Here is a 27,689-nt window from a genome sequence, read left to right on the forward strand (position 1 = left end):
AGTCATGTTGTTATGACATCACTAATAACATCAGTGCAGTGGCAGCACATAAACAAGACTTATATGGGGGATTTTCTTGTGTATAAACCTAACGAATGTATGGTCTATTTTACAGTGCTGTAAGGGGTTGAGTCATGCAGCACTCTGCTCAACACAGCCCCGATAATGATTCTCAGATTGCCGACCTGCCGTGATTAATGTCTCTGCTGGATGCTTCTGACAAATTTGCACCACAAATACAAAAACTCTGAGAGCTTTTTTTCCATTCCATATGCTACTGTGTGCATGTGTGTATGCATTTATACATGCCAAGACTACACCGTCACTTTTGGCAGCGCTGTACCAATAAAACTCCGTTTTACATCTGTGATAGTGCTAGAATACAAAACTGCATTTACCCGACATTATCCTAACTGTTCTGCTGCTGCCAAAAAATATGATGCATGATTGAAAGGTTTGGGGTTTTGGAGATGAGTTATATGGCTCCTTTGAAATGCACAGTGCAACCTGTTTTGAGCGATTATACAGAAATAAATTACTTCTGTGTTGTTTTTGTTTTGGAAATGTGCAGAGTCAGCACTGTCTTAATGAGAAAGTAGACAACATTGACCTTTGTGCAGTCAACCATTATATCAGTCTCAAGGGTTTTTAACTCACAGGAACATAGAGGGAACATCAGGGAAACAGTTGTTGACCCTCGTTCCCAGAGGAAGTGTTTCACGTGCAGCTTTGAAAATGAGCACCCTCACTTTCCTTTGATATGTTTGCTTTGTTAAAGGTAGGGTAGAAGATTTTGAAAACTCAGTGAGAGTCAGCCAGATTTGGAAAGTAAGCACACGCCCGTTTCTCTCGGAGCTCACCCCGAAGCCACGCCTCCCAATCACATGGACGTGCATTACCTGAAGACGAGCTGCGGTCTGTGACTTCGGCCATCATGCACGTACCTCTCTGGTGCAGAGCAGGAAGAGAGTAACAACCAGCCAATACTCCGCGCAGGGTCCACCCGGAGGATTGGCTGATGTTTTTAGCGTTTTATAGCTTCCACAGCTGATTCATATTCTTCGTTTTAATGCGAAACTGCCGAACTAATCGGTTGCTATCGGATTGTAAAGAGAAGTTACACTAATTTAACAAAAAGTGCATCAGAATGAAATCTCCTACCCTACCTTTAAGTTTTTCGTCCTTCCTCCATGCGGTAACTAATCTGCCTCAGACATCTTGTATGGAATATTTTGTAATGCTAAACAGTAGCATGTTGCACATAGGACTCATTATGCGTCCACGCCTGTGCTGAGTGTGCCTGCTTCCTCGCTGTAAATGCAATGTTGATTATGCATTTGTTTGAATCACATCTCTGAATGGTGTCAGGTTTTTAATATGCAAAAATAAGACTAATAATAATGATGCAAAGATGTTCTTAGCCCAGCTTGGCCTTTAATCTCTTGGTTCATCTAATCCCTCTTCTCTTCAAAGCCTCTGGAGAGAAAGGACAACAAAGCTGGAATATCAGACATTTTCACCTGATACAATATTTTCAATCACTCCAAAAAAATGGTCCTTTTATTTAAAAAAAAACGTTTTATTATTATGTATAGTCTTTGCTACATTAGTGTTTAAAAAGTATTTATAACAAACAAGCTGGTGCAGTATCAAACTGCTGATATGTGGTTAAAATGTCTGAGTGCACCACTCAGTAATGATGTAATGCTGCTGCAAGCATTGTGAAGACAGGGTGGTGTAAATAGTGAGTTATAGGTGGAAGGTTTACTGTGTATAGATGCTTAAAACCAACAGCACAACAATCAGTAAAATAAAAAAAAGAAATAAGACTGGTGAGAAAAGGTGTTGTCAATCAAATCTACTACAACTACGCAGTGCACACTCACTACTGCAGTAAAAAAAGTAAATATAAACACTCATAGAAAGGTGATCAACATCAAAAATAAAACTGTGGTATGTCTTTCAATCATAAATATGGTCAGTAGTAGCAATTTATTTGCCTAGTATGTGCACTGCACATTAGAAAAACCTTTATTAGTAACATTTAAAAACTCAGATGTCCTTTTTCCCAAAGAACTTTTTGAAGACGGATTTGTTCCGAGGCCGTGGCAGGCTGGCGTAGCTCCTCAAAGCGGAGTCCTGATACCCGTCCTGCTGCCACCCGGCTGTGGCCAGCAGGGGAGGATCAGAACTTCTGCTCACTGACGTGCTGTCTGCTGATTTGTCTCCCACCACCAGAGTTACGCTGTAGTTAGAGCCTCTTTCCAGGCCTTTCACTCCAGGGCCGTGCACCAGGGGCTGGATCTTCTGGTACGTTGCTAAGTGATAATGTGAAACAGAGAGCATAAGAACAAAAACAAAAAAAACAGCAGGTTATAGATGACGCTTCATTAGATTTAGTGCTGACCTGATGTAAAGGAGTGGGAGCGGCGCTTGTTGCTGAGCCAGTCCTGACCGCTGGATACAGGGGAGTGAGGGGAGAGAGAGGCGCAGTGTCTGAATCCTCCAGAGAGTCTGTGAGTCACTGTCTGCCTCAGACTGCCATCATCGTATTCTAGTGGAGAAGGATGAAAATATTAAAAGCAGAAAAACAATGAGAGCATTTGCTGTCTTTGTGCTGTTAGAAAGATGATGTATCAGCTCCCCCTAGTGGTGCCTTGTATAGCTACAATAGTCCTTCACTACTGTTTGTGACAACAATGAAATCCAGATAAGCTGATTAAAAACTAAAATACTTTGCATCCTGTTTTCATTCAGCAGCTGCTTATGCTGCCTGTGTGGATGTGGAGCAGATGCATTTGGTAAACTCTTCCCAGGTAAATATAGCTTTTGTGTACACAGCAGAAATCCTCACCACAGCAGCCTGCATCTGAGGATGAGATGGTCGACTGCTCATCCAAACTTTTTAAGTGACTCTGTGGCATGTGATTGAACTCTCTGGTGAGGACAACAATCTCTTTGGTTTGGGCGGGACCCGGTGGTTTGCTCCTGGGGAACGTCCGTGTGACATCATGAGGGGAGGAGCAGCTGCAACTGGCTGCATCAGGACATCCGAAGCAGAAGGGAGGTTTTCTGAGGGGACAGATGTGTTTTTTTTAAAAGTCAATATAACTGGAACTGTTGCAAGCATTCTCTGGAATATAACTGGATCTTACAAGGAAATGGAGAAGTCTGTATCAGCGGGAAGTCCTGATGACTCACTCTGACCTTTTAGAGAAAAACATAAAAAGCACATCAGTGAAGTAATAATTCAGTATTGGCACAAGTGAACTTTGAAATAATTGTATTTACCTGTGCTTGCTTGTATTTTCATCATCCATTTCTTCATCATGAAGCGTGAAGAGGCATTGAGGAGATATTCAGAACCGTCACGGAGCCTGAGGAGAAGAAAACATCATTATAACAATTCCAGGTTTCACAACGATCAAACATCAACATGTTTTATTGATTGCAGTCTCACCTTAATCGAAAGCAGTTGGCTTTTTTGGTGTATTCTGGGGCAGGTGAGCACTCGGCTCCCATGAGGTTCAGCGGCAGGCCACAGGCAGAACTCTGCAGCACAGCACAGGCTCTCCATCACTAACCACATACTATCTGCTTCAATTATAAATCTGTTCTCATCTAAGGAGCTTTTTTTTTGGGTGATTTTTTTTCTGCTTACCCTCAGTGTATCCTTTCTATCCTGGTAGAAGCACAAGGTGTGTCTATATAGGACAGCATGGTACGAGCTCCAGCCTCTGGAGGCCGCCTGTGAAAATAAGATAAGAGTCTGTGCTGCTGACTGCAGGCTTTACATTTGCTGACTGTGCTGGCTTTAACGTTTCTTACTTTCTTTCCTCCCAGCTGCAGCTTGTGCTTCCTCTCAAGTGTTCCCTCCATAGACTCAGGTTTTCCAGTCTGAATTGGGTTGAATTAATGGCAAAAAATAATTAATGCAAAACTCACAGAACAGCCTGTATTTCTAAGAGGCAGAGAGCCACACAAATTTCAGCAAGCCTCACCAGGGTGAAACAGCGCCCTCCTGTGGCCATCGCCTGTTCTGAGTCCTTCAGGCTTTGAGAGGGTTTTTCTTGCTGACAAGCTCCATCCAGGCCCATATGGAGTGAGAGAAGACTCATAGACTGGTCCTGTTTAGGACGAAAAGATTCATCACTGATGTTTACCACCACTGCAGGTTTGGAGTTTCCTATTTGTGAACTGATACTGTGGCAATTGATAGAACAGATTGTGTTTTAATGAACTACCAGATAGGCCAAAACAGTTTTCCACCTTTAAGAACAATAAAGCCCAGCAGATTACAGTACAGACATCAAATGCTCCCCTCACCTTCAAGCAGCCTGTGTGCTCGTCCACCTCCTTCCCCACCTTTGCCTCCTCCACCTCTGCTTCCTCCTCCTCATCCTCTCTGTATTGATAAATGTATCTCTGATTGTCCCTTATATCTGGCAGCTTCACTGGATCAGACGCAGTCTCATTCACTGTCACTGAGGCCTTGCTGACTGCCTCCCTGTTTGGAAAAGCCGCCCAAGACCTCCTGTCTCCTATAGCCAGAGGAAGAGGCTGATCCTTTGGATTCTGCTCCTTGTCATACCCCAGCAGGCTCTGAATGTGGTGTGGTAGTTTGAACTCTGCCACAAGGAGGTTGGGGGCTGAGGCTGTGACCAGGTTTCTGTAGAGGACAGCCGGGGCTGTAGCCAATGGTAAGACGCAAAGCGGTTCCCCAGCTTGCTGCGAGGGTACAGAGTCTTCCTCATTAGGCTGATACATGATGTCTGAGCAGATGCTCTGCCTCTGGTTAGTCGTCTGGTTCCAGATGTCCTCCAGTTCTTCCTCTTCCTCCTCAAACTGCTGGTGGTCCAGGTGAACAGACTCTGTTTCTATCCCTGCTGAGCCTGGAGAAGGACCTGAGGATGTGACATCATTCTCTCTTGTTTTAGTACAGTCAACACCTCCCACTTCAAGCGATATGAGCCTCCCCACCACTCCCTTAGGCCGCAGATTATCTGTACATGGAGCATCAGTGGAAAGCTTGATGCTGCTGGAGGTTGAGATGCCAGAGTCCACAGAGTCCTGTCGAACACTCACACTCACCGTGGACTTCAGATTCACCCTCATGTGAGAGGCCAGACATGACTGAGGACCTGGACCCTCTTCATGCACACTTTGGGGTCTTTTATGATACTGATGTCCTTTCAGGTCTCGGATGAGTGTATGAACGCTGGGGCAGTTGTGTTTATGTGCAGCTGTGGTGGAAGTGGGGGGCTGGTTCACATATATAGGCAGCTGTGAAGGTTGAGTAGGACTATCCTTTTCAGCTGTAGTTTTAATCTCTGAGACCATTTTGTCCCACTCCTGCTCAGCATCCTCCCGCAGACTGAACTGGGTGTTAGACAGGTCATTACATGGTACAGTCTGATCCTCATCCTCCTCCAGGGAAGGAGGAGGCGGAGCCTGGGAGCTCTTGTCCATATCAGGCAGATCTTTGGGTACAGTTGTTGACAGCTCAGAGGAGCTGATCTCAGCTGAGCTGTGTGAAACAGCAGGAGTGGGTCGAGTTTGTCTGAAAGAGCTCAGGACCGTGTGTCTCTGGGAGTGAGGATCTGGATCAGAGCCTCCTGCTTTTTTGGACTCTGGAGGGGCGATAGTGATGATGTGCTGAATGCTGGGGATAAGGGTCATGTCCTTAGGTAGATCGAAGCTCAGCACTGAGCCCAAAGAGAGGAATCTGCAGTGACTTTTCACCTGACCTCCTGAGGGCAAAGCGGTCGGCCCTGCTGACACAGCATATGGAGTAATGCTGTATTCTCCTGCACACTCTGTATCAATGTCTTTCAGCAGGGGGTTCTTCATATAGGCCATAGCTTCGACACCATCCCCACTCTTTGGTGAACTCTTCTTCCTTCGACCTTCCTTCAGAGGCCATGTATGTGTGTCATATGTGACTGTCTCACAGGCATAATGAGGCACCCCGTCTGATTGGTCCTCCACTCCCATTATTTTCTGGATAGTGTGTCTGCGAGCATCTCGCTTCCTCTTCCTCTTCTTGCCCATTCTCTTGAGGCTGCTAAAGATGGAGCTGCTGCTGCTCCCCATCAAAGGGTGGAAGGTGACGTTTGCCGTCTGTGGCGCAGGCGCCGAGGAAGACGGCAGGGTGGAGGATGGCAAGAAAGTAGGGGAGGCTGAGGATGCAGAGCGGCTCTTTTGGCGGGGCAGGGTGATACTCTCATACACAGGGGCCACAGCCAGGTTGTTATCCTTGACATGCAAGTAGGTACTTACCTGTAAAAACAGAGAAAATGATATTAGCCATGTGTTCTGTAAACTCATGTGTGCTGCAGGCCTCGCAGCCCCTCTGTAAGAGCTGTTTTATGTGTTACAGATGGATGATGACATGTGAGCAAAACTGGCTGAGACAATCATCTCACACATCCAAGAACACACTGGATTCAGGAATGTATGAGCCTCACACAACAATGCAAATGTTTAAAAAAAAAACACCAAAGACAAAACAATTAGTTTAAAGGACAAAAGAACATGGATATGATTGCAACTGCACACTTACAGAACTTAATCAAAATCACATGTGGCTACACATGCCGTCATACGCAGCTGTAATGTCTTCTTGACCTTTCAACTCTGTGACTAATCTCTTGTTTCTGTGGAAGCCCCAGACTATAAATCATGGTGTGCAGTCTGGGGGCCGTTTTTTTTTTTTTTTTTTTTTTGCTTTTGAAAGTTCAGCACCGGTTTTCCGTCTAATGACTGCACCTCTGCTGGCATTCCTGCTGGGAGCCATTTTGGAGCACAATTTTCATAGGAAGTGAAGGTGAGGTCACTTATTTCACACAATTGTTGTGGCACAGCCATGAAGAGCCAAACACGGTCATGTTTACATCAGGCTTGTGGTGAACTGACAGAAGGGGAGAAGAGAGAGCTTCTGTCAACATTCACAGCGGGGAGAAGACCGTACTCATCGCCCTCATTCTGTTTCTGTCACCAGCGCTTTCCAGTTTTAAATCCTGCCTCATTTAACAAAGCTGAAGGTCCAAAGAAAAGTTTTAATGTCAGAGAAAAGGCTGGGCTATAAACACACTGATTCTTTGTGTGGCTTTCTGCTGGGAATTAACAATCCATTTAAGTTTACGCAAGACAAGCTGAGTAAACAAAATGACGACTGACAGTTCTTTTTAAAGATGGATTCACTCTCACAAATCCAACACGCTGACATTTGCTTTCAGTGCCTCAAGCGTATTTAGATAATACATGTTGATTTCAAGGCTGTGATGTATGACTGCTTTAAATATGAGTCAGTGTTGCAAGGTAAAGTAAGTGTATTCTAAAAAAAAATGAATTATATTAGTGTGTATTTACCGTGTAACAAACTACTAACAGGAGGGATTTTATTCACTTATTGGAGATCAGCTTTATCTTTATTCATCATGTTTATATTTTTACAAATGGACTGTGAAAGTAGCACCTTTCTTTTCACATCCCATTAAATGTCCTGACAGACAGTACTTCATTAAAATTGAATTTATTTGGTTTTAGATTTACACTTAAGTGGGAAATTGTGAGCTTTAGCAGTAAAGTGCCGTGTTGACTTTTCTCACTTTTCTCGCGTTAACCGTCCATTTTCCAGCCACAGTGACTTTGGAGATGGTGTCAGTGCGAATATGATAGCACCTTGGCATGACTTATTTCCTCTCTAACTTGCCTTAAGAAGGCAACAACATGGGGGAAGCTGCAGACTGACTGCACCGTGTAACGGGTTAGTGGAGCATGCTGCCCTGAGAAAACAGCTACACACAGCATGCAGTCCCAGCACACTTTGAGACGCAGCATGCAATGCCAGCTCACGCCGCGCAATTTACCTCATTTGCACTCTGCCGATAAATCTTTCTCTTTCGCTTTAAACTACCCAAAGTATTTTCCAAAAGCCCCTGGCAGCGCCTCCAAAAGTTTTTACAGGCAGAAGACTGAGGCACAGTGGGCTGAGGGAGAAAAATGGGGAAAAAGGAAGACATGAAGGCCAAAGGAGAGAGAGGAATGACCAGTGGAGGAGGGAGATCCCATGCAGTGTCGTTACAGAGAATGAATGTTACTGCTTTGGCCTTCAGGAACAATAATAGTAAAAAAAAAATAGAATATATGAATATAAGTATGAAGTGCTGAGTGTGCTTCTCACCCTGTGGACAGGCTCAGAGGTCTCCTCCACTACCTGATCCGACCCAGCCGGCAGGTCCAGCACCTGCACCTGGCTGTCCCCTGTGTTACCAAAGCTAAGGATGAGGTTGACTGTGCCTCCTAGAGGGCTGCTGCTGCTGCTGCTGCTGCTTTCTTTGAGCACCATGATGTTGGCCTTGGGAGAGTCGCCCTGGGGGCCGATACTGTTCATGACCTCATAGCCGTCGTCTGACTGGTTTTCTTCATGCTGCTCTGCATGTCTGGGCAGCAGGGATGAGGGCTGACTATCTCTGGCTGACTTTGTTGTGTCTTCACAAGCACTGACAACTGGGGACTGTTGAGACTGGAAAGCCTCCGGCTCAGGAGCAGGACTCTGTGTGGGATGTCATTGAAAGGAAGAGTTAGGACTGGTTAAGAGGTGTTCGGTCTGTACCACTTTTCCACACAGCCAGTCAAGCCAGGAATAGTGTTTTATTTTTCATGGATCCATGTGTATTATTTTTGAACTGGCTACACGAGAATCTCAAATTGCAGTTAATTTATATAATTCAAACAATTTTTACAAGTACCCAGTAAATCCCCCGCTGCTCATGTTCCTCCCCTACAGGTGGGCACATTGTCGCCTCAGTGTAAATGTTATCTTGTGATGACTCTTGGTTGCTCCTCTTATTAAGCCACTGTTGTTTTTGAGCCCTCCAGTGCACTAAGATCCACCCAAGCATGCTCCTCAGTTCCTCCATACGCTCTTTCACCTGTAAGACAATACTCAGGGTTTGTAAAAGTGGATAAAACGAAAGCCGGAAAGTGTGTACGGAGTGTGTATTCTTGCCCACCATCTGTGTGAGGTGGTGTTCTTTGTCTAAAAGAGTCTTCCCTGTGGCTGCCAGCTCATCAAACTCCTCAAACTTCTGCTCAATCTGCATGTCCAGCTCTGCAGCCAGAGGCGCCTGCCCATCTTTCCCAAGATGCAAAGCGGTATCTGAGAAAATGCATGACCTGGTGTCTTCTGTCCATGTGCTATGAAGGAGAATGGGGTTTGGATAAGAGGTGGTGGAGGAGAAAAAGAACAGGGCTCTGAGCAAAACCATACATTCGCTAAACATGAGAATGACCAGACTCTCCCTGATAGGACAAACATTCATCGCCCTGTCACAGTCGGCCCAGGAAAAGCGCTTCAGCAGATCTTAAATTATACATTTCGCTGGGGACATGTGCTTGACAAAGAGAACATCCTGTTATTTCCTTGAAAAGATAAGTGTGACAGGCAGATGTTCTCACAGAAGAGGTCACAACATCCTCACGCCCTGCTTACATCATGGCGAGGTAGCTCCTGAAGAAGTCCTGGAGCTGCACAAACTCTTGTAGATGTGATTTGTTCTCTGTCACACTCTTTCCCAACTCGTTCCAGGCCTGCAGCGTCGCCTGGATCTTTGCCCCGAGTATGTGCACTCTCTCCGGGCACAGCTCCCTCAACCGTGATGCCCGGTCCTCCATCTCCTTCACCTCCTCCCCGATGACTTCAGAGTCAATCTGTGGAGAATCACCATTTAAAAAAAAAAATCTATCATCTCCCATCAAACACAGAATCACTCACACAGCCTGTATCAATTGTATCTCTGACTATGACCTCATCTTCATAGCTGTATGCATATTATTCAGTTAGAGGCCCATATGGTCTACATATGGTCTGCCACGCTATAGCAAGCTTGCAATCTTGACCATTTTTTTTCTGCTTTTGACGAGGCAGTAATTAATAGTGCTCAGGGTTCTCTGGGAGCAATACTTCATAACGTTTCTCAGCTACAGTGAGCCTCAAGAACACTGAGTTGTGGATGCCTGACTGCTGACGGCACAGTTATTTCAGTTTGGGAGATTAGGTCATTTCTGCTCTTCAATGGTATCAAGCCCAGACAGCTGTGTGTGTGTGTGTGTGTGTGTGTGATAAACATAACACTGCCCAAAAATGACTCACACAGAACTTTACCATCCCCAACTTCACATCTCCAACCCCGTGACCCCTGGACACTCAAACACGCCCTACCAGATTTACTCATAAACACACACTTTAAGAGCTAACAGAACAGTGACTCACACAAGCATAAATAAATATCCTGTGCGAATAATAAACGTTTGCACGCTCTATGTGTGTGATTGCACAGTGCAGTTTATATTATAAATTAAACACAGCACAAAGCGGGGTGGGCTTTTTTTTTTTTGGAGTGTGAAAAAAAAAATCTGGCACAACAGGAAACAGACTGTGGAACAATGTGTTGGAGGAGAATGTAGGACTAAGAAGGGGAGGTGAGGTGGCGTCGGGGGGTGGGGGGTTCCCTTTTGTCATATAACGGAGCAAAAAGTCCATAACCCATAGTCAGTGGATTGGAATACTGGATTATATTAACACCAATGAATCATTTCATATGTTTACACCATAATCATCACAGCATCCTTTTCTCACCTCCAGGTGGTCCTGCTTCTCCTGCAGAGCCTCCAGGCCGCAGCGGTCTGGCTCACATTGGATAGCCATGTCTGTCTCCTTCTCCAGGATGTCCAGGCTCAGGTCTTTGCTGCTGCGCAGGCACTCCTCCACACGCACCGCCAGGCTGGCGTGCTGTCGAGGCACACACAGCGAGTCATCACGAGCACTCATAGGATGTCATTAAGTCATTATACTGCACTGTGCATTATTTGTTTTCCAATGAGAGCCACATTGCAAATTAGTGTTGAAAATGGTGTCATGGCATCCCCTCCAGCCATCTGTGTATGTGCTGTTTTGACATGTGTACTGCTTTTTTTTTAAAAAAACAGAATAAATTGAATTAACAGAAGAGAGACTCGTGTGAAGGGGAGCAGCAGCAGCAGTTTGTTTGGGGCCCATTAAAGTAAGCAGCCACAGAAAAAAAGGAAACCAGATGTGGCTCCATTAGAAGTGGAGGGACTTAAAAACCATTCAGCATCATCTAAGATAATTATAACTCAACACTGCAGCAACCGTCGGACCTAATGGACCTGAACTTGTGCATCAGTGTGCACACATTTTTCCACTGAGCTCACTTTACCTTGCTCAGCAGCTCCTGGATGGCCTGGTCATGGCTCTGCGATCGCCCCCTTTCCCTCACAGTGTTGTTTAGCATCTCTACAGCTTCCCTTAGTTCCTCCACAGGGTCTCCCATTGTTTCTATCAGGGACTCACTGCCACCACTGCTTTGGAGCCCCATTAAAGTAGGAGTTGAGGCAATGTCACTGTGGAGAGGCTGTTGGGATCCAGAAAGGAAAACTATAGGTTTAATTTCTGTAAATACACACCTCTTCGGTTAAATGTGAATTTTGTTTGCTGCTTTCTCACCTGACCGAGGCTGTATTGACTCCTGCTGAGCTCCTGGCTCTCCTCCAGCTCCACGCGCTCCAGGAACTCCGTCAGCATGCGTGTGTCCTGCAGCTCTGAGCTCTGCTGGGTCAGCGCGCTCTGGACGTGATGGTACCTGGGAAACACAAACACCAGCAGGAATGTTTTAAGTAGAAGCTACACCTTAACTGTCATCCACATCCGCTCACACAACCCTGCAGAACCACATTACACCGACCGCAGCTTAGTGGGTGACTTTTACCACGCTAGAGTGCTGTTTATGTTATCATATATCATGTGGCATATAAACATGCCCTGTTCTTCTGGGCATGGAGGTACCTCGTCTGTGCAGAGTTTATATATGAGGGATCAATTTGAAAGAGTATTTTTTCTAGAATAAATGAGCCTGATTCTGCGTAGTGTTAAATAATGACATCATCCCAAGTGTTTTACAGCTGTTTAATGAGAGCCTCTACCTGCATCAATGGTCCCTCAGACTGCACAAGTGGTCATCTCTGCCCCATCTACTGCAACACCCCCACCCTGGAAGCACTTATACTGGGACCTTTCCGTGTCTTTATTGACTTTGGTCAGCTTGGTGTTCTTAACAGAGTCTGAATCTCTGTTTATAGACACAGGTACGTGCAGTACGCCAGCCAACATCATAAGCTTTTACTGAGAGTCCATGGCAACAACCTGTCCTTCAAGGGCCAAACGAAGAGAGAGGCGTCATCCTGCAAACATGGAATGGGTGACTCTGACACACACTGACAAGCTGTGGGTGAACTGTGGGGTAAGCCTCGCTAAATGCTGCATGAATCACAAATGAATAAACTTAGAGCTGAGCACATGGAGAGCAGTGGTGCCAACTTGGAAAGAAAAGGCGACTTCTGAGATCTATGGATACATGCATATGTGTGTATGTAAGCTGGTGGTTTATGGGGTGAAATTGTTTGTCTTAAATAAAGAAATGGGGATTTTATGAATAAACTCTTCCATGTTAGGTTGCAAACATGGCAAACCCAAACCTGTGACCTCTTGGAAACAGTGACTTACTTTATTTCCTGACCACAGTGACGAGCAAAACCACCAGAGTCTGATTGTTCTGATCCATAACATTAATCTTACCCCTGACCTATTACTTTGCTCCTCTGAAACACTTACTTTCTCTCCACTTCATCCATGCGCGCTGGCAGCCAGCGTGTGTGTGGGTGACTGTGGCCACGGAGGCGGTCCACCTCCTGCCTCAGAGCACTGAGCTCCAGGCTGCGTGCTGCCACCTCTTTCTCCAGCAGACAGCTCTCCCTCTCAGCCACGCTCATCGTTTCAGGGTCACCGGCTAACGCGGACTCCTTCATGGAAAGCTCCACAGACTCCAGCCAGGCCTCCAGGCTGCCAAGGGCCTGCAGAACTTTGACAGCCTATGCAGAACAGAAAGGGGCGCGATCAATATGTCTCTTGGTGCGGAAGGTTTTCCTGCTTTGATTTTCAAGTGATTTAGCATGCAGTGAAAACAACCACGCACAAAAACGGACAATAATAACTCTAGCTAATGGAAGTACTCTCCTATGACCTACATGTTTTGTAATAAAAGACTCAGGGTTTCCAACTAAGTCATCAATCTGGATTTGCAGCCTCTTTCCAACTAGTGATCAAATTATATGGAAGCACAATTTATATTCCTTGGATAAGCCTTCATAAATTGTTGTGAATATACCTCAGAGACTCTGCCAATTAAGGTGTTGAGGAATAAGTAAATGACTTTTTAACCATGAGTGCCATAACACAACCCAGTCTGTGGGACAACATGAAGCTTCTAATAGCGGTAGGATTGATCCAGACTAATCCCTCATAACTATAAATTTCAGAGGAGAGCCCGTTGAGAGATGTTTTATGAATCTTACCCTAAAACCCAGCTCCTCTGATGCCTGCAAGAACACAGCATTCCTCTGGTGCCTCCTCCTCAATTCTTCCCACAGGACTTCCAGCTGGCCGAGGAACTCCTCAATCCTGGTGCTGCCTGGGTGCTGTGCACGGACCAGCTCGTGGCCCTCCTGAGGAAGGGGCGTTAAACTGATGAGAGCAAGTGATGACTGAGACCTGGAATTTGTGTTGCGAAATCGAAACCTAATATGTAGCATCGTGGGTATTATAAAGCTGTCTCAGATGAGATGTCAGCTCGTTATTTGATTGATACAGAATCCAGACCTGCCAAGAGGCTCGGTTTGCAGAATGTGAGGGTTTTTTTTTTCCTCAAAGAGAAACTACGTAAGTGTGATTGTGTGGCTCTTTTACCCTTTTGACCACCTCTATCCTGGCTCTGTTTTTGAGGATTTCTTGTTCCAGAGTGTGTTGACACCTTCGAGCTGTCTCCAGCCCCTCGAAGCTGGCTACTGTGCACACCTGGGTTGCTATGGAGACGTTGTCTTTAAGCCAGGACAAAGTCTAAGATGGAAAAGAGAGAAAAGGGGAAACAAAAAAAAAGTTACAGATGTAATCTAGTTGACAAAATCACAGGAAACATGATGATGAATGTTATCTTGGCTTTTTGACTCTAAAATTACTGGAAACTGGGATTCTGAATATGTTGATGGAAGATTGTTGTTTACTGGAAATGACAATGAAATTACTCAAAATTATCTAAATTAGCAGATAATGTGTAATGTGGAGCACGGCTGCAGAGACAATATTAACGTTTGGACTGACTGTGGACCATTTTTATTAGCTTAGCAGCAGCCTTGCCATGGTTTAAAAATAGTCGTTTCTGCGGCTCTGTCATGAAACTCTGGAGTTGCCCACATTAGGACATAGCTGCAGAAACACAAATAATCTGGAAAATACGTCAAGGATTTTCGCAGAAAGATTAGGGATTCTTAATTTTTCTCCCTTTTAAAAAATAAATCACTTCCATGCATGACAACTCAGCCTATAAAAGTGTGACGTTATACCAGAAATGGGTGTTATAACCATTGAGCACAAGTGCTGTGTTAACTTGGCAGCTCGTAGCAATGAATTCTGAGGTCACACTATTTAAAGTGAGATGGGCCATTTTCATGTCAGCCTAAGTCGTGTAGGATACGCAGACACTTTTGCAAATTGATGTCTGGCGTCAGGAGAAATGTGGGCATGTCTCTTGGGGAGAGGGGTCAGGTCACCTTGTCAGCAGACACAGTGAACCTCTGAAGCTGTATGTGAAGCTGTGGGTGGGCTTGTGGGGCGGTGGCGAGCTTGGGCTCTGTTCTGGGCTTCCTGCTGCAAAGAAAACACAGACATGTGACTTCAATTATGACTTACATAAAGACCTTTCATTATGTAAGTCACAGACAGAGAGAGAGGCCAGGCTGAAATGTCACCTTTCCGCTTTCAGCTGATGTCTGACGATGGCATCATGTGAACAGACGGGGCCGTCTCCCACTGGCGAAGAAGAAGTGTGGTTCACCGATTGCTGCTCCTGGCTTTGGCTGTTCGCAGTTCGCCAACCACTCCCGCAGTCAACAGAACTCTGTGGACAAAAGAGTAAAAGTCTGACATGTGAGTCATGTTTTTCTTTTTCGTTCTGTCAGCGTTCCAGTGAATAAATGTTGACTGGATGATGCAAAACATCTCTGAAAGGATCAGACAGACAATGAGACGATGCTGCTGTAGCTCCCTGCTATAACGTGAGCATTATAAAGGGGCTGGAAGCAGCTTCCCAGAGTCTCTCCTGCAAATGACACAAAGGATGCTTACAAAGGTCGGCTATTCTCGGTGAAACAACCCAGACCAGGCTAAAGATACCTGCTGTTCATGTTTGACAGCATCATGGTCTAATAAAAATACTAAAGATGGCAGCAAAAGTATAAATACTTTATAATTACCTTATGGATGAACACACAGTAAGGTTACTAACATGTGCTATACCACTCTGATGATGAAAAGGGCCATTGTATTTGGAAATATAAGCATTTTTTAAAACTCCCTATCCCCATCTCTCATTAAAGGAGCAGTGTGTTTTATACAGTTATTTCCATGACCGTCTCTGTTCAGGACATGCAGCTGAGTCTTTTAGCAAGGTCAATGCCACAGCTTTAGACCTTGTCTATGTGCAGACATATATTAAAGACGTCAACAGCCACTAAGCCAGTTTTACAACCTTCTGAGTACTTTAAAGGTTGGCCAGAGGACTCTGCAGAAGGGTTTCCAATGAGGGCTACACGGACTATTACAGGTCTTTTTTATCTACTATAGTCTACTGTGAAAACCTGTCTGTCATTGTACTTAAAGCCAACCCAAGACTTTTATGCTTTTTGTTTTTTGAATAAACCATTTAAGTAAACATTTTGTTGCCTAACTTCATAAATGAAAGGCCAATAAAATACAGTATAAGGGTCTTTTTAATTTGTTATTTTCTGACATGCCTTATAGAAAAAGTGAGTCAGAGAGCTGGAGAGAAGTGTCGCCTCCAAAATTATGCGAGAAATGCTGTAAATCGAAGTGGTGTAACATCATTCACCAGCACGCCAGTCATTTTATAGGCCTGAGTTTCATAGAGGCACATTATCGGCCCATTTGTGTGCCAAAGCTGCAGAACTAACAGACAAGCGTGATTCATTCGACGGGGTTCGATAACCATCGCTGACGTCTCCTCCCCAGATATTTGCTTCTGTCCTTCATCCTTCACAGTGGCTTCCATTGTAAACACTCAACATCCCCCTCTGCAATAAATAGCTGTTTAATGATTTGCTGTGTATTTAGATCTTATCCAATCAACTTTTCATTTCAGCATATTTTCCCTTATCTGAGTGCTGTTCATACTTTCTGTTTTCTACTGATCTGCTCTTTCCTTGTGTGTGTCTTTCGGCAGTGTGCTATTGAAGTGATGTCAGCCAAGAACTATCACTTAGCACCAAGCCCATCTGGTCTCCAGCCCCAACATCTGGCTGCAATTAGCCAGAGAAACAGACGATAGCCATGTTTATCTCCAGAAACAAGAGGCCATACTACTGCTAACATGGATGTATGGATTAACACACGTGTAGTCGTCATGATCTTTGTCTTTTATCCATGGAGTCAAACAGCACCAGAGGAGGAATGCAGCACACATTCAAAAGTCTCAGAGATGTTATCAGCTTCATGACCTCTGCATCTGCATCTTGTACCCTTAAAACTAATGAAATCAATTCAGCACACTTGGGAGTTGGAGTAAAGTGCTGTGAAAGTATGTGACAAATTACTTTTACTGTTCAACTGGTGCTCTTTTTTGGCACTGAGTTTGGCCTTTAGGCCTTTAGGGGTTTTGTTTGGAGTGTCTTGTTAACCTTTCCATAAATAGCAACAAAGTCAAGCTCCCACAAGCCGTGCACCCAGGCAACTCCCAGCTCCCAGTGCAATAAAGACTAACTGCAGCGAAGGAGCGAAGGATGGCCATGCCAGCAGGCTGAATGCCCACAGAGAGGAAGAACGGAGTCGGGCTCGCAGGTCTTGATGGGCTCCTGTCACAGGTGGTGAGGCCACAGGGCCAGTGAGAGCAAAAAAAAAAAAACGCATGAGCACGGAAATAAACTGAAGCAGAAAGAGAATGGAAAGAGTGAGGTTTACTCTCCCCGAGCATTCTGTCACAAAGCAGAACGAGTGCCAGTGCTCAGGTCAACGAGAAAAGAGGACCACTGCATTACTGAGCACAAATAAGCACTGTGGATCCACTTAAAGCTAAAAGACTAAATATACACATAATTACTGGTTTCTAACATGCCACACACTTAACTCTCAGGATGCTCCGTCTCACCAAACATGCTAAGATTATTTCCTTGTAGCGTTTATGAGCAGTCGTGGGGTTAGTTCAGGAGCACGCGCCTGTTCAATTAAGTTGAGGAATGCCATGTCAGAGGAATCCACATGCGTTATATAGATTATTCATTCACCCTGGGCTCAACCTCAGACCATTTATTAATGTAGCATTAATACAGTGAATGTTCTGTTGTTAGAATGGTTGAAAGCCAAGATATTTTTCTAACGTAAGGTGAAATTTGGGGTCGGGAGGGAAAGACTTATTTGCTCTGGCCGGCTTTTCAGCCATGTTCTACAGTCACGACTTGACATTTTTCGTGGAAACTTATGGAATATTTGTGCCAGGATAAATAACACCTCTGAATGCTCTTCCTGTGACTCCTACAGGGCAATATTCAGAACATTTTGCAGGTGATAAAAAAGACTGGCAGAAAAAAAAACAAACACTGCATGTCTCCTTTCCAAGACTTATCACGAAAATCCACACAACTGGGACGTCAGATGATGCTATTAGGTGCAACTAACTAACTGGTAGGATGGAAAACCAGCAGAATGTCCGGTGCCAAGACCAGAAGCCGCTGCTCAACAGCACATCTGTCAGTCTATTTTGGAAAAACCTGCTTAAGTTGTAAATCAGGCATTTTCCAAACCAAAGGACAAAGTGCGTCACTTTGTGCAGCCACAGCTTTTGTAGGAGGGAAGGGGGCTGGTCTCATCCTCTGCCAGCACTGATGGTGTTGTTCTCTCCTACACCACCTCCACAACCACCACCACCACCACGCTGCAGTTTCTCCAGCATCAGAATCAAATACAAAAAAAAAAAAAGTTCCTCACCACACAGCCTTTCAGACGATTCTTCTCCTCCTTCACCTCTTTTCCCATGATCCCATGTGTCTCCGGTGTCAGGAGGTCAGCGTCTTCCCTGGTGAAAGTGGAGCCAGCGAGAGAGAGTGTGGACCTGTCACTCCTGCAGGGCGAGCAAAGGCAGGAGGTTACAGTGGTCAACGGCCCACCAGAGCTGACCTCCAACTATAGCACTGCGGTTTGATGTTTGTGTTATGTGATTTAAATAGTTACGAAATGCAGCTGATAAGACGGAGTGATGTAATATTTGGAAGTAAAAACACAAGAGGCTCTCAGCCTGAGAAACTTCTGGAAGGAATGACATGTTGGAGATGGATGTCAGAGCTGTGGGCTCGAGTTTCCCCCAACTGTATTTATTATTATGAACATGTCACATCTTTTTTGGGGGAGGCTATTAGTGTACACGAAGAATTACTATGCAAAAAAAAACAGAATTAATGTTATTTTATGAGAATGAAATTAAAAAAACAATGAGTATTCTAATGTCTTCTGCCCCCCCCCCCTCCCCCGTTACCACAGCTATTAAATGTGGCTGCACTCATTAGGTACATGTTGCTTCTGAAGTCCGAAAACGTCTAATGATGTAAAAGTCTGGATTCTTACTGTAGGCTATTACAGTAACAATAAATTTGTTTTACAAATTCTATAAAAAATACTAAATATTCTTGTAAACATGCAGCATCTCAGACTGTTTCAGATGATGTCAGGATTTTTAATAGGCGAGAAGAAACCGTGTTGCCAACTTGACGTGTGGCCAAGACATCATTCACCTTCAGCGGCATGCAGTCCAAATCAAAAGCAGGATTTTATATAAACCAAGAAGAGAGGCCGGTGAATGATGCTGTGTGTGGTAGTCTTTGTCCTGACGTCCAGACTCACCAGTGCTTCATTTTGCTTATAATTTTTCACTGACTCCAACCCAAATTAAACACAGCTAATCAAGAGTGGGAGACAAAGCCCGTTTGAGTTGGAAAACGTCTCCTTGGTTTTGCTTGTGCAAATTTTTTGAAGTGGGGTACCAGCAGAGCAATAACAGAAAAAGTACAGTTCCAGCTGACTGGAAACCTGTGAAGGACCAATTACTGGGAGAAATGGTGCATGTATTCAGGGCCACCAAAGTTGTCAGTGATATCCTTGGCCTGCAGACGTACCTGAAAACCTTCTGAAGAATCGCCCAGCAGTCCTTCACCTCGCTCTGCTTCTTCATGACGCTGGCAGCCAGGGCAGGATGGAGATTAGACAGCTGGGACACACTCACATCTAGCATCTACCACACACAGGCCTGTAGGTTAGGTAGAGAAGGGCTCTGCAACGCACTTTCCAGGATCTCAGCAAGCAGTGACTGCTCCGAGTGAGAAGACGGTTCTTACCATGATTTGACTGGCGATGTCACGTATCTCTCTGTCTCCAAAACTGTCCAGCTCTTTGGATGCAGATATACTTTTCCTCTGAAACACACACACACACACACACTGAGTGGAATAAATCTCTAAAAGTGATGAATATAGAGTATGATTCGACTTTTTACCATGTTGTTTATGGCAAACGTTATATTATCAGCCTGCTGGTAGAACGTGGACACTTCCAGTGCTAGATGGAGATTCTCGTGGCAGCTTTTCAGATGAGACTGAACCTTCAGCCACCTACAGTCAACAGACGACACACACAAAAAGTTCAGCCTTCAATGATTCTTTAAAATTAAAGATGTTTCACGAGACAGTCCAGTTCAGCTTAAGGGGACAAAATGTACATTTTATTGATGTGCTTCCTCCTGCTGGAGATGTTTTTGCCATCTGTCTTCCCTTGTTTCTCCAGTTTCAGGGCCAAGTTGTTGATCTCCTCGTGGAGGGTTCTGTGGAGCTGCTCATCCTGCAGGGAGACAGGAGAACACAATCCAACTATGACCTCAGCCGTCTTTACCATACACCCAGGGAGACAAATTACAGTCAGCCATAGATAAATGACTGGGGAACATACTGTAAATGAAACCAATAACATATGGGGAATGTATATTTTTACAGAAAGGAAACTGTTCAGTGCGTAACTTGCTCGCCTGCTGTGTTCTGTTCATTATTCGTACTTCTTTTTACTTGTTCTTGCTCACCTGTTTCAGATCTAAAATCCTCCTGGTCAACTGCATTTTGTCAACATTATCCCCCAGGACACTAACCAGAGACTGCTCCTCTTCCTGCTGGCACACATAAAAGTCAGTGTTTATAGCCCCCCCCATTTGTTAGAACCCAGCCATTATTTCTTTTCTGAGGACACCAGTATTAAACCACATTAGCCCTGCTACCAAGGAAAAGATGCTAAACAGAAATAGCCTCCAGCATGAGGGAGAGACACTTTGAACTCGATACTGATGCACAGAGGCAAGGATGAGTGGAAGTAAATGGAGAATGTACATCTTCCTCCTAGGATGGATGTTTTATAGACATCACAGGGAAGATCCTCCGTTACATTCCCACAGGTCCATTATCAATCATCGGTTGCTGTGTGCCAGACACGGAGATGAACAGAGAGATAAACACCGGCCCCTTAAAATGCACTACATGATTGCTTTTTGATAATGACAGGCAGATGTTTTACACCGGTGAATATAAACAAACAAGGCATGTCTTCAGGATACTGAGCTAATTTCCTGTCTTAGCAAGTGTTGTTTTTTTGTGCCAATTACCCTGACAACTGTTGATTAGAGCTCTCTGTGCACTCTCAGCTTTGCCTCTGGGCATAACTACAGTATTTCTGGTATAATTACTACAGTCGCAGAGCTTTGTTAATCAGATTTTTCTGTTTATATAGAGAGGAAGAGAAGAGGAAGAAATGAGAGGAGAGGAGAAATTAAAATCAACTCATAAAAACAAGCATTTGTTTCACATTTTGCCCCACATCACAGAAAATTAGACACCAGAAGGAAGTGCAAGCATCACGCAGTCAGCAAGTCTCTAAAATCTAAATCCTTAAATTACCAAAAAACACCTCATAAAAGTTTTTACTCAGCAGTTCAATAAGATTGGATCCTTTTTCCACGATCAAATGTTCGTTTTCTCATAAACCAGAGAAAGGCTGCAGTGCTTCTTACCTTCTCTTTAATCCATGCCTCCAGCTTGTCCACCTTTTTGTTGAATTCCTGCAGGTTTTTGGCTCCACCCAGGGCCCTGGTCTGATTTGCAGCCGTCTGTTTCAGGGTCTGCCACTGGTCCCTGAGTTGGCTGAGCTGCTTCTTCACCAGGTCGGACGTGGGGTTGAGCTTGCAGATCAACTGCTCACCCATCTTTTAAAACAAATAAACACACATTGATTATTTGATTAAGACGACAGATGGTTGACAACAAGACAGCAAGACACATTTAAAACCACATGCTGACATTCAGCATGTCCTTCCTGGGATGCTGATGAAGGTTAGTTATGACCAATGTACAGTTTCCAAACACTTCTCCTAAGAGAGAATGTATAAACAGACAGAGCTGTCTGGAGGTGCCTACCAGATGATCTGACAGACTATTTTAGCACCAAAGACAGTGATTAATGGCTTCATTCAGATTTGTAGTAAGTGTTAAAAAAGTTCGTATAAACATGTCATTTAAGACGTGTGGTGCTCTGATGTGCTTATAATCCAGTTTAAAGCCTCTGCTGTGTGGTAAGTCATGTTGTTACCTGGTTGAGCTGAATGAGAGTGTTCTCAAAGTCTTTGAGGTCTCTCTGAAGCGTCTGCGAGGCTTCCTCCCAGTCCTGCAGGGGGCAGCACTGAATATTGCATCCATCCTTTAGGTCCTGCAGCTTGCTTTTGATCCAAGCTTCTGCCTACAGACACAAAGACATTTTAGGTAGGATCATCTGAAACTCTGCCTGTTATAATATCAGTATTATTATTATTATTATTTTAGTAGTCGAGACCTTCAAGCCTTTTAAAAAACGATGAGGAAAAAAATCTAGTTATTATTATTATTGTAATGTTTTTGATATATTTGTATTTTTATGGCAAGAAAATCGAATTAAGACGCATCCAGACAGACAGCAGGGCTGCATGTGAATATCACAGAATCCCAAAAACATTACTGACATGAATATCGAGGATCAAATGTAACTTCAAAGCACCACCAGCCACATGTGCATGCCTCAAGTCAGTGAAGTCATCTTCAATTCATTTAGAGAGAGCAGCTTTCTAAGACTGAAGGAAGCCGATTTCAAGCAGAGGGAGCAGCTCTGCTTTAAAGTCACAGTACAGACAGGAAGAACAAATAATGGGAGAGGAGGTATTAATACATCAAGAGAAGATATCTGACAGTACGCTCAACATAGTGGCTATGAAATTCTACTCATTTGACTCCTACGCCATGTTTTCCTTGCCTGACTTCGCACATCAAGAAGAGCTCTTTGTTCTCCCATGTCATGTTATTCAGAGCAGAGGTTTCTCTTGGCAAGTGCCTGGGCTCTATTGCATAAGGCTTTGTCTTGCAGCGCTGCCCTTTGTATGGAGTGAGATGACCAAACCAGGTGGCCGAGATCCTCAAGATCCTCAAGTCTTGGAAAGTACTTGTTTGTTTTCTGCAAAGAACACAGCGTGGAGGCCTGTGATCCACACAAGTCACACAAATTAGACGTGTTAATAAATCAGCTGTCAGACTGGTCCTGAAGAAGTCTCTTTTTTTCACAGTGTAGCTCTCAGAATGTCAAACAATAGTCGTCATAACTTGACATCAAAGCAGGAATGTAGCATGACTGAAACTGAACAACAGACTCCACGGCGACTTCACTTTTGCATCAATAAAACATCACGGCGGCACATGACACGTCCTCCAAACAATTGTGTAGATTAAAATGTGATGTCACTTCTCTCTCCAGAGAAGCAGGTCGTTAACTTTACGAGGCCCCCCCCCGGGGGCCGGAGGTATTTCTGGGGTTGAACAGAAGGAAAAGAGCTCGACAAAACAGGCCTATCTCCTCACACTGGCTCCCATGGCATTATAATGACCTCATACAGGAAGTCTATGATTCCCTTGTTTCTTCCTGTCCACTCTCCACAACAATGGTCTGTTTATCAAAAAGCACAGTTGGGCCTTAGTGTGGCCACAAAGAACAGACAGTTAAGGCATGTAATTCAGATGCTATTAGACTTGTGTGTGTGTGTGTGTGTGTGTGTGTAGCCACACAGAAAAATATGTGCAGAGTCTGCTTCATTTCTACATGTTTTAAAAGAATCCAGTTTTGGCATTTTAGGTGAAAACGAGTGTGCATATCTTCACACTTTATAATATGTCTATCAACAGGCCAGATTTTTAGCCTCTCTAGTAATGCGACTTGGCCCTGAAAATACAGTGGGAGTTGAAGTTTCTCTATCATGGAGATGAAATGGTGAAAGGTGAGATATTTTGCAGAGCAGCCTCGGAGACAGATGGCTCTGAGCGAAGCCTTGCGTCTCCATGTGGTGACCTGCTCTGCTCTCCTACTTTCAGTCATTTAGGGGCCTTTAAAAGTCTCTCCCTGGAAAGCTCACTTCCACTTTCGCAGCAATGTAATACTGTAATAATAATACAGTTTCATCATTGATAGCACTCAACCAAATCACTGTAAAACAAGCAGGACCCCTGGTACCAAACATGTCTATGGCTATTTAAAGCCAGTTAAAAAAGACAAATACAAAAGTCTGTTTCCTGCTAAAAGCAACAGAAACTCAAGAGCAAAGGAGCTGCTAAGCTTGTTAACATTAACAATGTGCTAGAGAGCTGTTTTCAACACACACATACATCATAGGTTTCCTTCAGGAGACACGTCCAAAATGAAAGTCTTATTTCTGGAAGTAAACGGTCTATCGCTGAGGTGGTGGCTGCTCGTTGGACAAAGCCAAAACTGCTGGACAAAATGTCCCTCAGCCGAACTCACTGAAAAAATGTCCTTGTGTGGACGCAGCGATGAGATAACACAACCAGTTGTGCTGCTTGGCTGAGTCTCTCTGGGCCATAGGCGTGAAGAGATGGAGCCAAACAATGATCTCATCCCTAAATAATTGCTTGTGGCGGTTTCCCCTCCCTCTCCTCCTCTCACTCGAACACAGCTCACACAGTTCTTGGGACAAAATAAGAACCAGTACATATTTTGTTCTCCTCTGAGGGTCATGCGACAGGCAGCTTCCTTTCTGATTTCATCTCAAGCCTGCTCCAGCTTCTTTTCATTTTGTGTTGTTACATCAGAGGAGATGAGAAATCCTGATAGCTGTCTTTTCATTTGAAAATAATTCAAAACATGTCTGACGTGTGCATTTTGTTGAAAGTTTGTCCTCAAAGAAAAATGCTGTGTTACATGACAGGACATGTGAAATGAGGATTTTACCTGCAGTACTTCCTTGTGGAAGAGTGAGTTGCGCTGAGTGAAGCAGTCACTCTGGGCTGTAACAGCTGCCAGCACTTCGTTCTGTGCGTGGAGATGACCTTCTCTCCTCTGAGCTTCTTTCTTCTGCAGTTCAGGCACTGAGACCTGTGCGAGCACACACACACACACCACAGACACAGAGTTGAAAGCGTGACGGCAATTCCACTAACAACATCGGCTCTTTTCTTTTAATGAGATAAAAGTGAACACCACATGATGCTTGCGTCTGATAAAAAGAAAGAAAGAGCTCTGCAGCTGTAATCATCCCCCAATGAGGGGGCGTCCATTTAATGCTGATTACACCTTTTTTGTTTACCATCCAGATACATTGCAAACACGTGTCAGAGTGGCCCCAAGGTCCCTCTTAACAAAACCCCACTGTCAGCACTATGTGAGATGAAATGAACACGACTGGCACAACTTCACTAATGGACGAGCATTCCTGCTGCACTCCAATCAGGAAACATCTGGGCACAAGAAGGAAGCGGGAACGGACAGCTCCTCGGATGTCTGATGGCTTTATTTTTATTATTTTAATCCCTTCATGTAAACATGTCCCTCTGGCAGGTCATATCCCCTCTTCATGACCCGTGCAGGTAAAGACACCTCACCATGTTTTGGCTATTTTCATGAATAATAAATGAATGGAGGAGATAAAGAAAAAGTGTTGTTGTGGTTACAGATTTTTTTTTTTTTGTTCTAAAAGGGGAAATGAGGCCACTGCTGTGTCAGTGTGTTATTATAACCAGCCTCTGTGAGGATTTCAGCAAGCCCTTTCTTTTGTTAACATCTTCCCTGACTTCATGTTTTCCAGTGAGCCCTGCCTCTCTCTCTCTCTCTCTCTGCTGTAACACAGCACTTCATCCACACAACACACACACACACACACTGATGACTTCAAGCGGGAGCAGGCCAAATCCAACAACCCTCTGACTCAAACAATATCCTTCATATTTTTACTGCTTATATCCTCTTTACTGTTTCTTTAATGCAGCAACAACACAACAAAACCACAGGGGGTGTTCGGTGTCTCTCACTCATATAAACTAAGACATATCGCTCCCTCTTTTTTTCCACCCTGGTGTCACTTTTGCTCCAAATGTATAACATAAAGTAAAGTTTTGGCTAACACAGCGCATGACTTCACTTCCTAAATTCCAAGAGAATAATCAACACACAGCTGGCTATAAAGAGCTCTCGCAACCAAACATCTGTTTTCCTATGACTTGAATAAACAGAAAAATACTTATTATAATTATCAACAAAATCAAGCTCACTCACTGATTTTAAGAAATCAGAGTAACAATGAAACTTTCTTCACAAACTTCTCGTTTCACTTTTGTTTGCAGTTTAGCTGCCGACGTACCTGCTGGACGGACTTCTCTCCGGTTTGTGCGTGTGTGGGCTGAAATTCATCACTGCCATCTTTTTTCAGTAAAACCTAAAATATCAACACAAAATAATCAGTTAAAAAATAAATCTTAAATGAGTGGAACAAGCTGTACATTAAGGGAGATTTTGAGCTGTGTGACTAATTCTAGAGAGAGACTTAAAAGTTATTTTCAGTTATTTAATTTTTTTAAATAGATGATAGAAGATATTCTACAAAAAGTTTCTTTGACACATTTGTATCGCATGTTAAAAATATCGTTCCATTATTTAATTGAGTTTAACTTTTCTTCTGGATGTAATAAAATCGTTTTTGTCAAAGTTCCCTTTAAAGATATTTTTAAGTGTTCAATATAAAAATCAATCTTTAAAAAAGATGTTTTTTCTGTACCTTAAACTGAGAGTTTGGCTTATTCTCACAGCTCACTCCCACAATCCTGGGCAAACGTGGATCTGCTGTGCTGCTGCTGCTGCTGCTGCTGATGTTGTTGTTGTTGTTGTTGTTTTCAGACGTGGACCCTGTGACTGAGAGCTGTGCTGATTCCACCGCTGTTCTGTCCTCAGATCTGTCCTTACTCCCAGAAATTGTGATCTTCTTGATGGATCTGGAGACGGCTGAGGGAGAGGCGACGTTTTGGTTCAGGTGGTCCTCTGCTGCCATGTGCTCCTGGTTGTGTTTGACGGGAGTCACCTTCTTGACAATCGGCGAGACCAGACAGGGGCCATGTGCACAGACCTGGGATCTACTGAGGTAAAGCGAGTTCAGGTTGTGTTGTAGCACACAGTTATCCAGAGTCTCGGAGGGCAGATAACTCTGTGTAAACTCCTGGCATTTTGGCACAGCAGGAGCTGACAGCCTTGTCCCGATGGTGAAAGGCTGCACCTTCCTCACAATGCCTTCAGACATGACCAGTATCCCAGCAAGAAAAGAAAAGTAATGAAGTCCAAAAAAAAAGTCTGTCACATCTCTCTGTACACTCTCCTCACTTAACAGTTGTCCAGTCTCTGTTTAGCAGGCAAGTGGAGGGTTGAACAGAAAGTGGAGTGGGAGTTCAGTTCTCCACCTTCTTGTGCATGTTGAGAATGCACAGCACACAGCCCAGGATGGCTTCCTTGGACTCCTGGGATCGAATGCGGTCCCAGATGTGGCGCAGCGCCGTGCCAAGGTGGGCAGCCCCTGTCGAGAGGCTTCTCCTGAGGAACTGTGCCACTGAGCCTGCCAGTCTGCTACTGAGGAGCCTGATAACCAGGGACCGCAGCAAGATGAAAACTGCTGGCATGCTGCCTGACTGTGCTACGCTGAAGAAAAAGAAAAAAAAGCTCAGAAAAGGAGGGGGAAAGAGGAGGGTTGGTTAAGAGAGGGGATGAAGTCACCACCTCTTCGCTCTCCCTCTCTTTCTCTCTGTCAGGAGCGACAGAGCAGAGAGGAGGCTGTAAAGCCTGGCTGTCAAAACTTCCCCTCTGAACCTGAACAGAAAATCTGCACAGATAAGAGGCCGGGAGTAATGGAGTCAGAGGGAGAGACCTCTGTCAGACCTCTTCAATCTCAGCTTATCCTCTATGAGGTAATATCCTCAGCTGAATCACACTCACACACACCCCGTCGTGCCTCTCCCTTACCTCTTTTCTGAAGTGCAAAGCAACAGGTTCAGCCTGAAGGTCTCGGGCTCTGTCCCAACACAAGAATTACACAACCAAAAAATGTGAGCAGGGATCAGCTTCAGAGGCTGATGTCAGCGCGGCCGGTCGGTCCTGGAGTGAGAGTGTTTCT

The 27,689-nt window shown here is 44.4% G+C and overlaps 1 protein-coding gene across 7 annotated transcripts; it reads right to left on the minus strand.

Annotated features, from left to right (window-relative positions):
* Positions 1 to 1,558: 1,558 nt before the first annotated feature.
* Positions 1,559 to 27,663, minus strand: mymx (myomixer). Of its 7 annotated transcripts, none has more exons than XM_028423493.1 (35): positions 27,539 to 27,663; positions 26,310 to 27,212; positions 25,896 to 25,970; positions 24,491 to 24,634; positions 21,818 to 21,964; positions 21,243 to 21,434; positions 20,265 to 20,351; positions 19,911 to 20,029; positions 19,689 to 19,803; positions 19,531 to 19,608; positions 19,312 to 19,427; positions 18,131 to 18,263; positions 14,884 to 15,032; positions 14,686 to 14,782; positions 13,826 to 13,975; positions 13,435 to 13,584; positions 12,695 to 12,951; positions 11,531 to 11,666; positions 11,244 to 11,438; positions 10,643 to 10,795; positions 9,497 to 9,714; positions 9,018 to 9,201; positions 8,754 to 8,936; positions 8,186 to 8,557; positions 7,872 to 7,991; positions 4,327 to 6,279; positions 4,002 to 4,127; positions 3,829 to 3,897; positions 3,662 to 3,748; positions 3,461 to 3,552; positions 3,292 to 3,377; positions 3,156 to 3,207; positions 2,855 to 3,072; positions 2,408 to 2,554; positions 1,559 to 2,318 (listed from the first exon to the last, which is right to left on the minus strand). In XM_028423493.1, the coding sequence occupies exons 2-35, from the start codon at positions 26,823 to 26,825 to the stop codon at positions 2,053 to 2,055; spliced, it is 7,182 nt and encodes a 2,393-aa protein (XP_028279294.1). In that variant the 5' UTR covers positions 26,826 to 27,212; positions 27,539 to 27,663; the 3' UTR covers positions 1,559 to 2,052. The 7 variants fall into 7 exon arrangements, with proteins under 7 accessions (XP_028279294.1, XP_028279293.1, XP_028279296.1 ...); XM_028423492.1 differs by having other exon boundaries at positions 26,310 to 27,217; positions 27,539 to 27,588; XM_028423495.1 differs by lacking the exon at positions 27,539 to 27,663 and having other exon boundaries at positions 20,265 to 20,348; positions 26,310 to 27,520.
* Between the last annotated feature and the right edge of the window lie 26 nt (positions 27,664 to 27,689).

The sequence above is a fragment of the Parambassis ranga genome, chromosome 15, assembly GCF_900634625.1.
Source record: "Parambassis ranga chromosome 15, fParRan2.1, whole genome shotgun sequence".
In the NCBI taxonomy this organism is placed as follows: Eukaryota; Metazoa; Chordata; class Actinopteri; family Ambassidae; genus Parambassis; species Parambassis ranga.

Bases quoted from the DNA above. Each gene is read 5' to 3' on its own strand.
- mymx (XM_028423493.1), bottom strand. From the start codon at position 26,825: ATGTCTGAAGGCATTGTGAGGAAGGTGCAGCCTTTCACCATCGGGACA. The intron at 21,435-21,817 runs GTAACAACATGA...TTGTTTTAAAAG, and splicing joins CTCTCATTCAGCTCAACCAG to ATGGGTGAGCAGTTGATCTG. The intron at 14,783-14,883 runs GTGACATTTCAG...TTTTCTTTGCAG, and splicing joins CATCAGCTGAAAGCGGAAAG to CAGGAAGCCCAGAACAGAGC.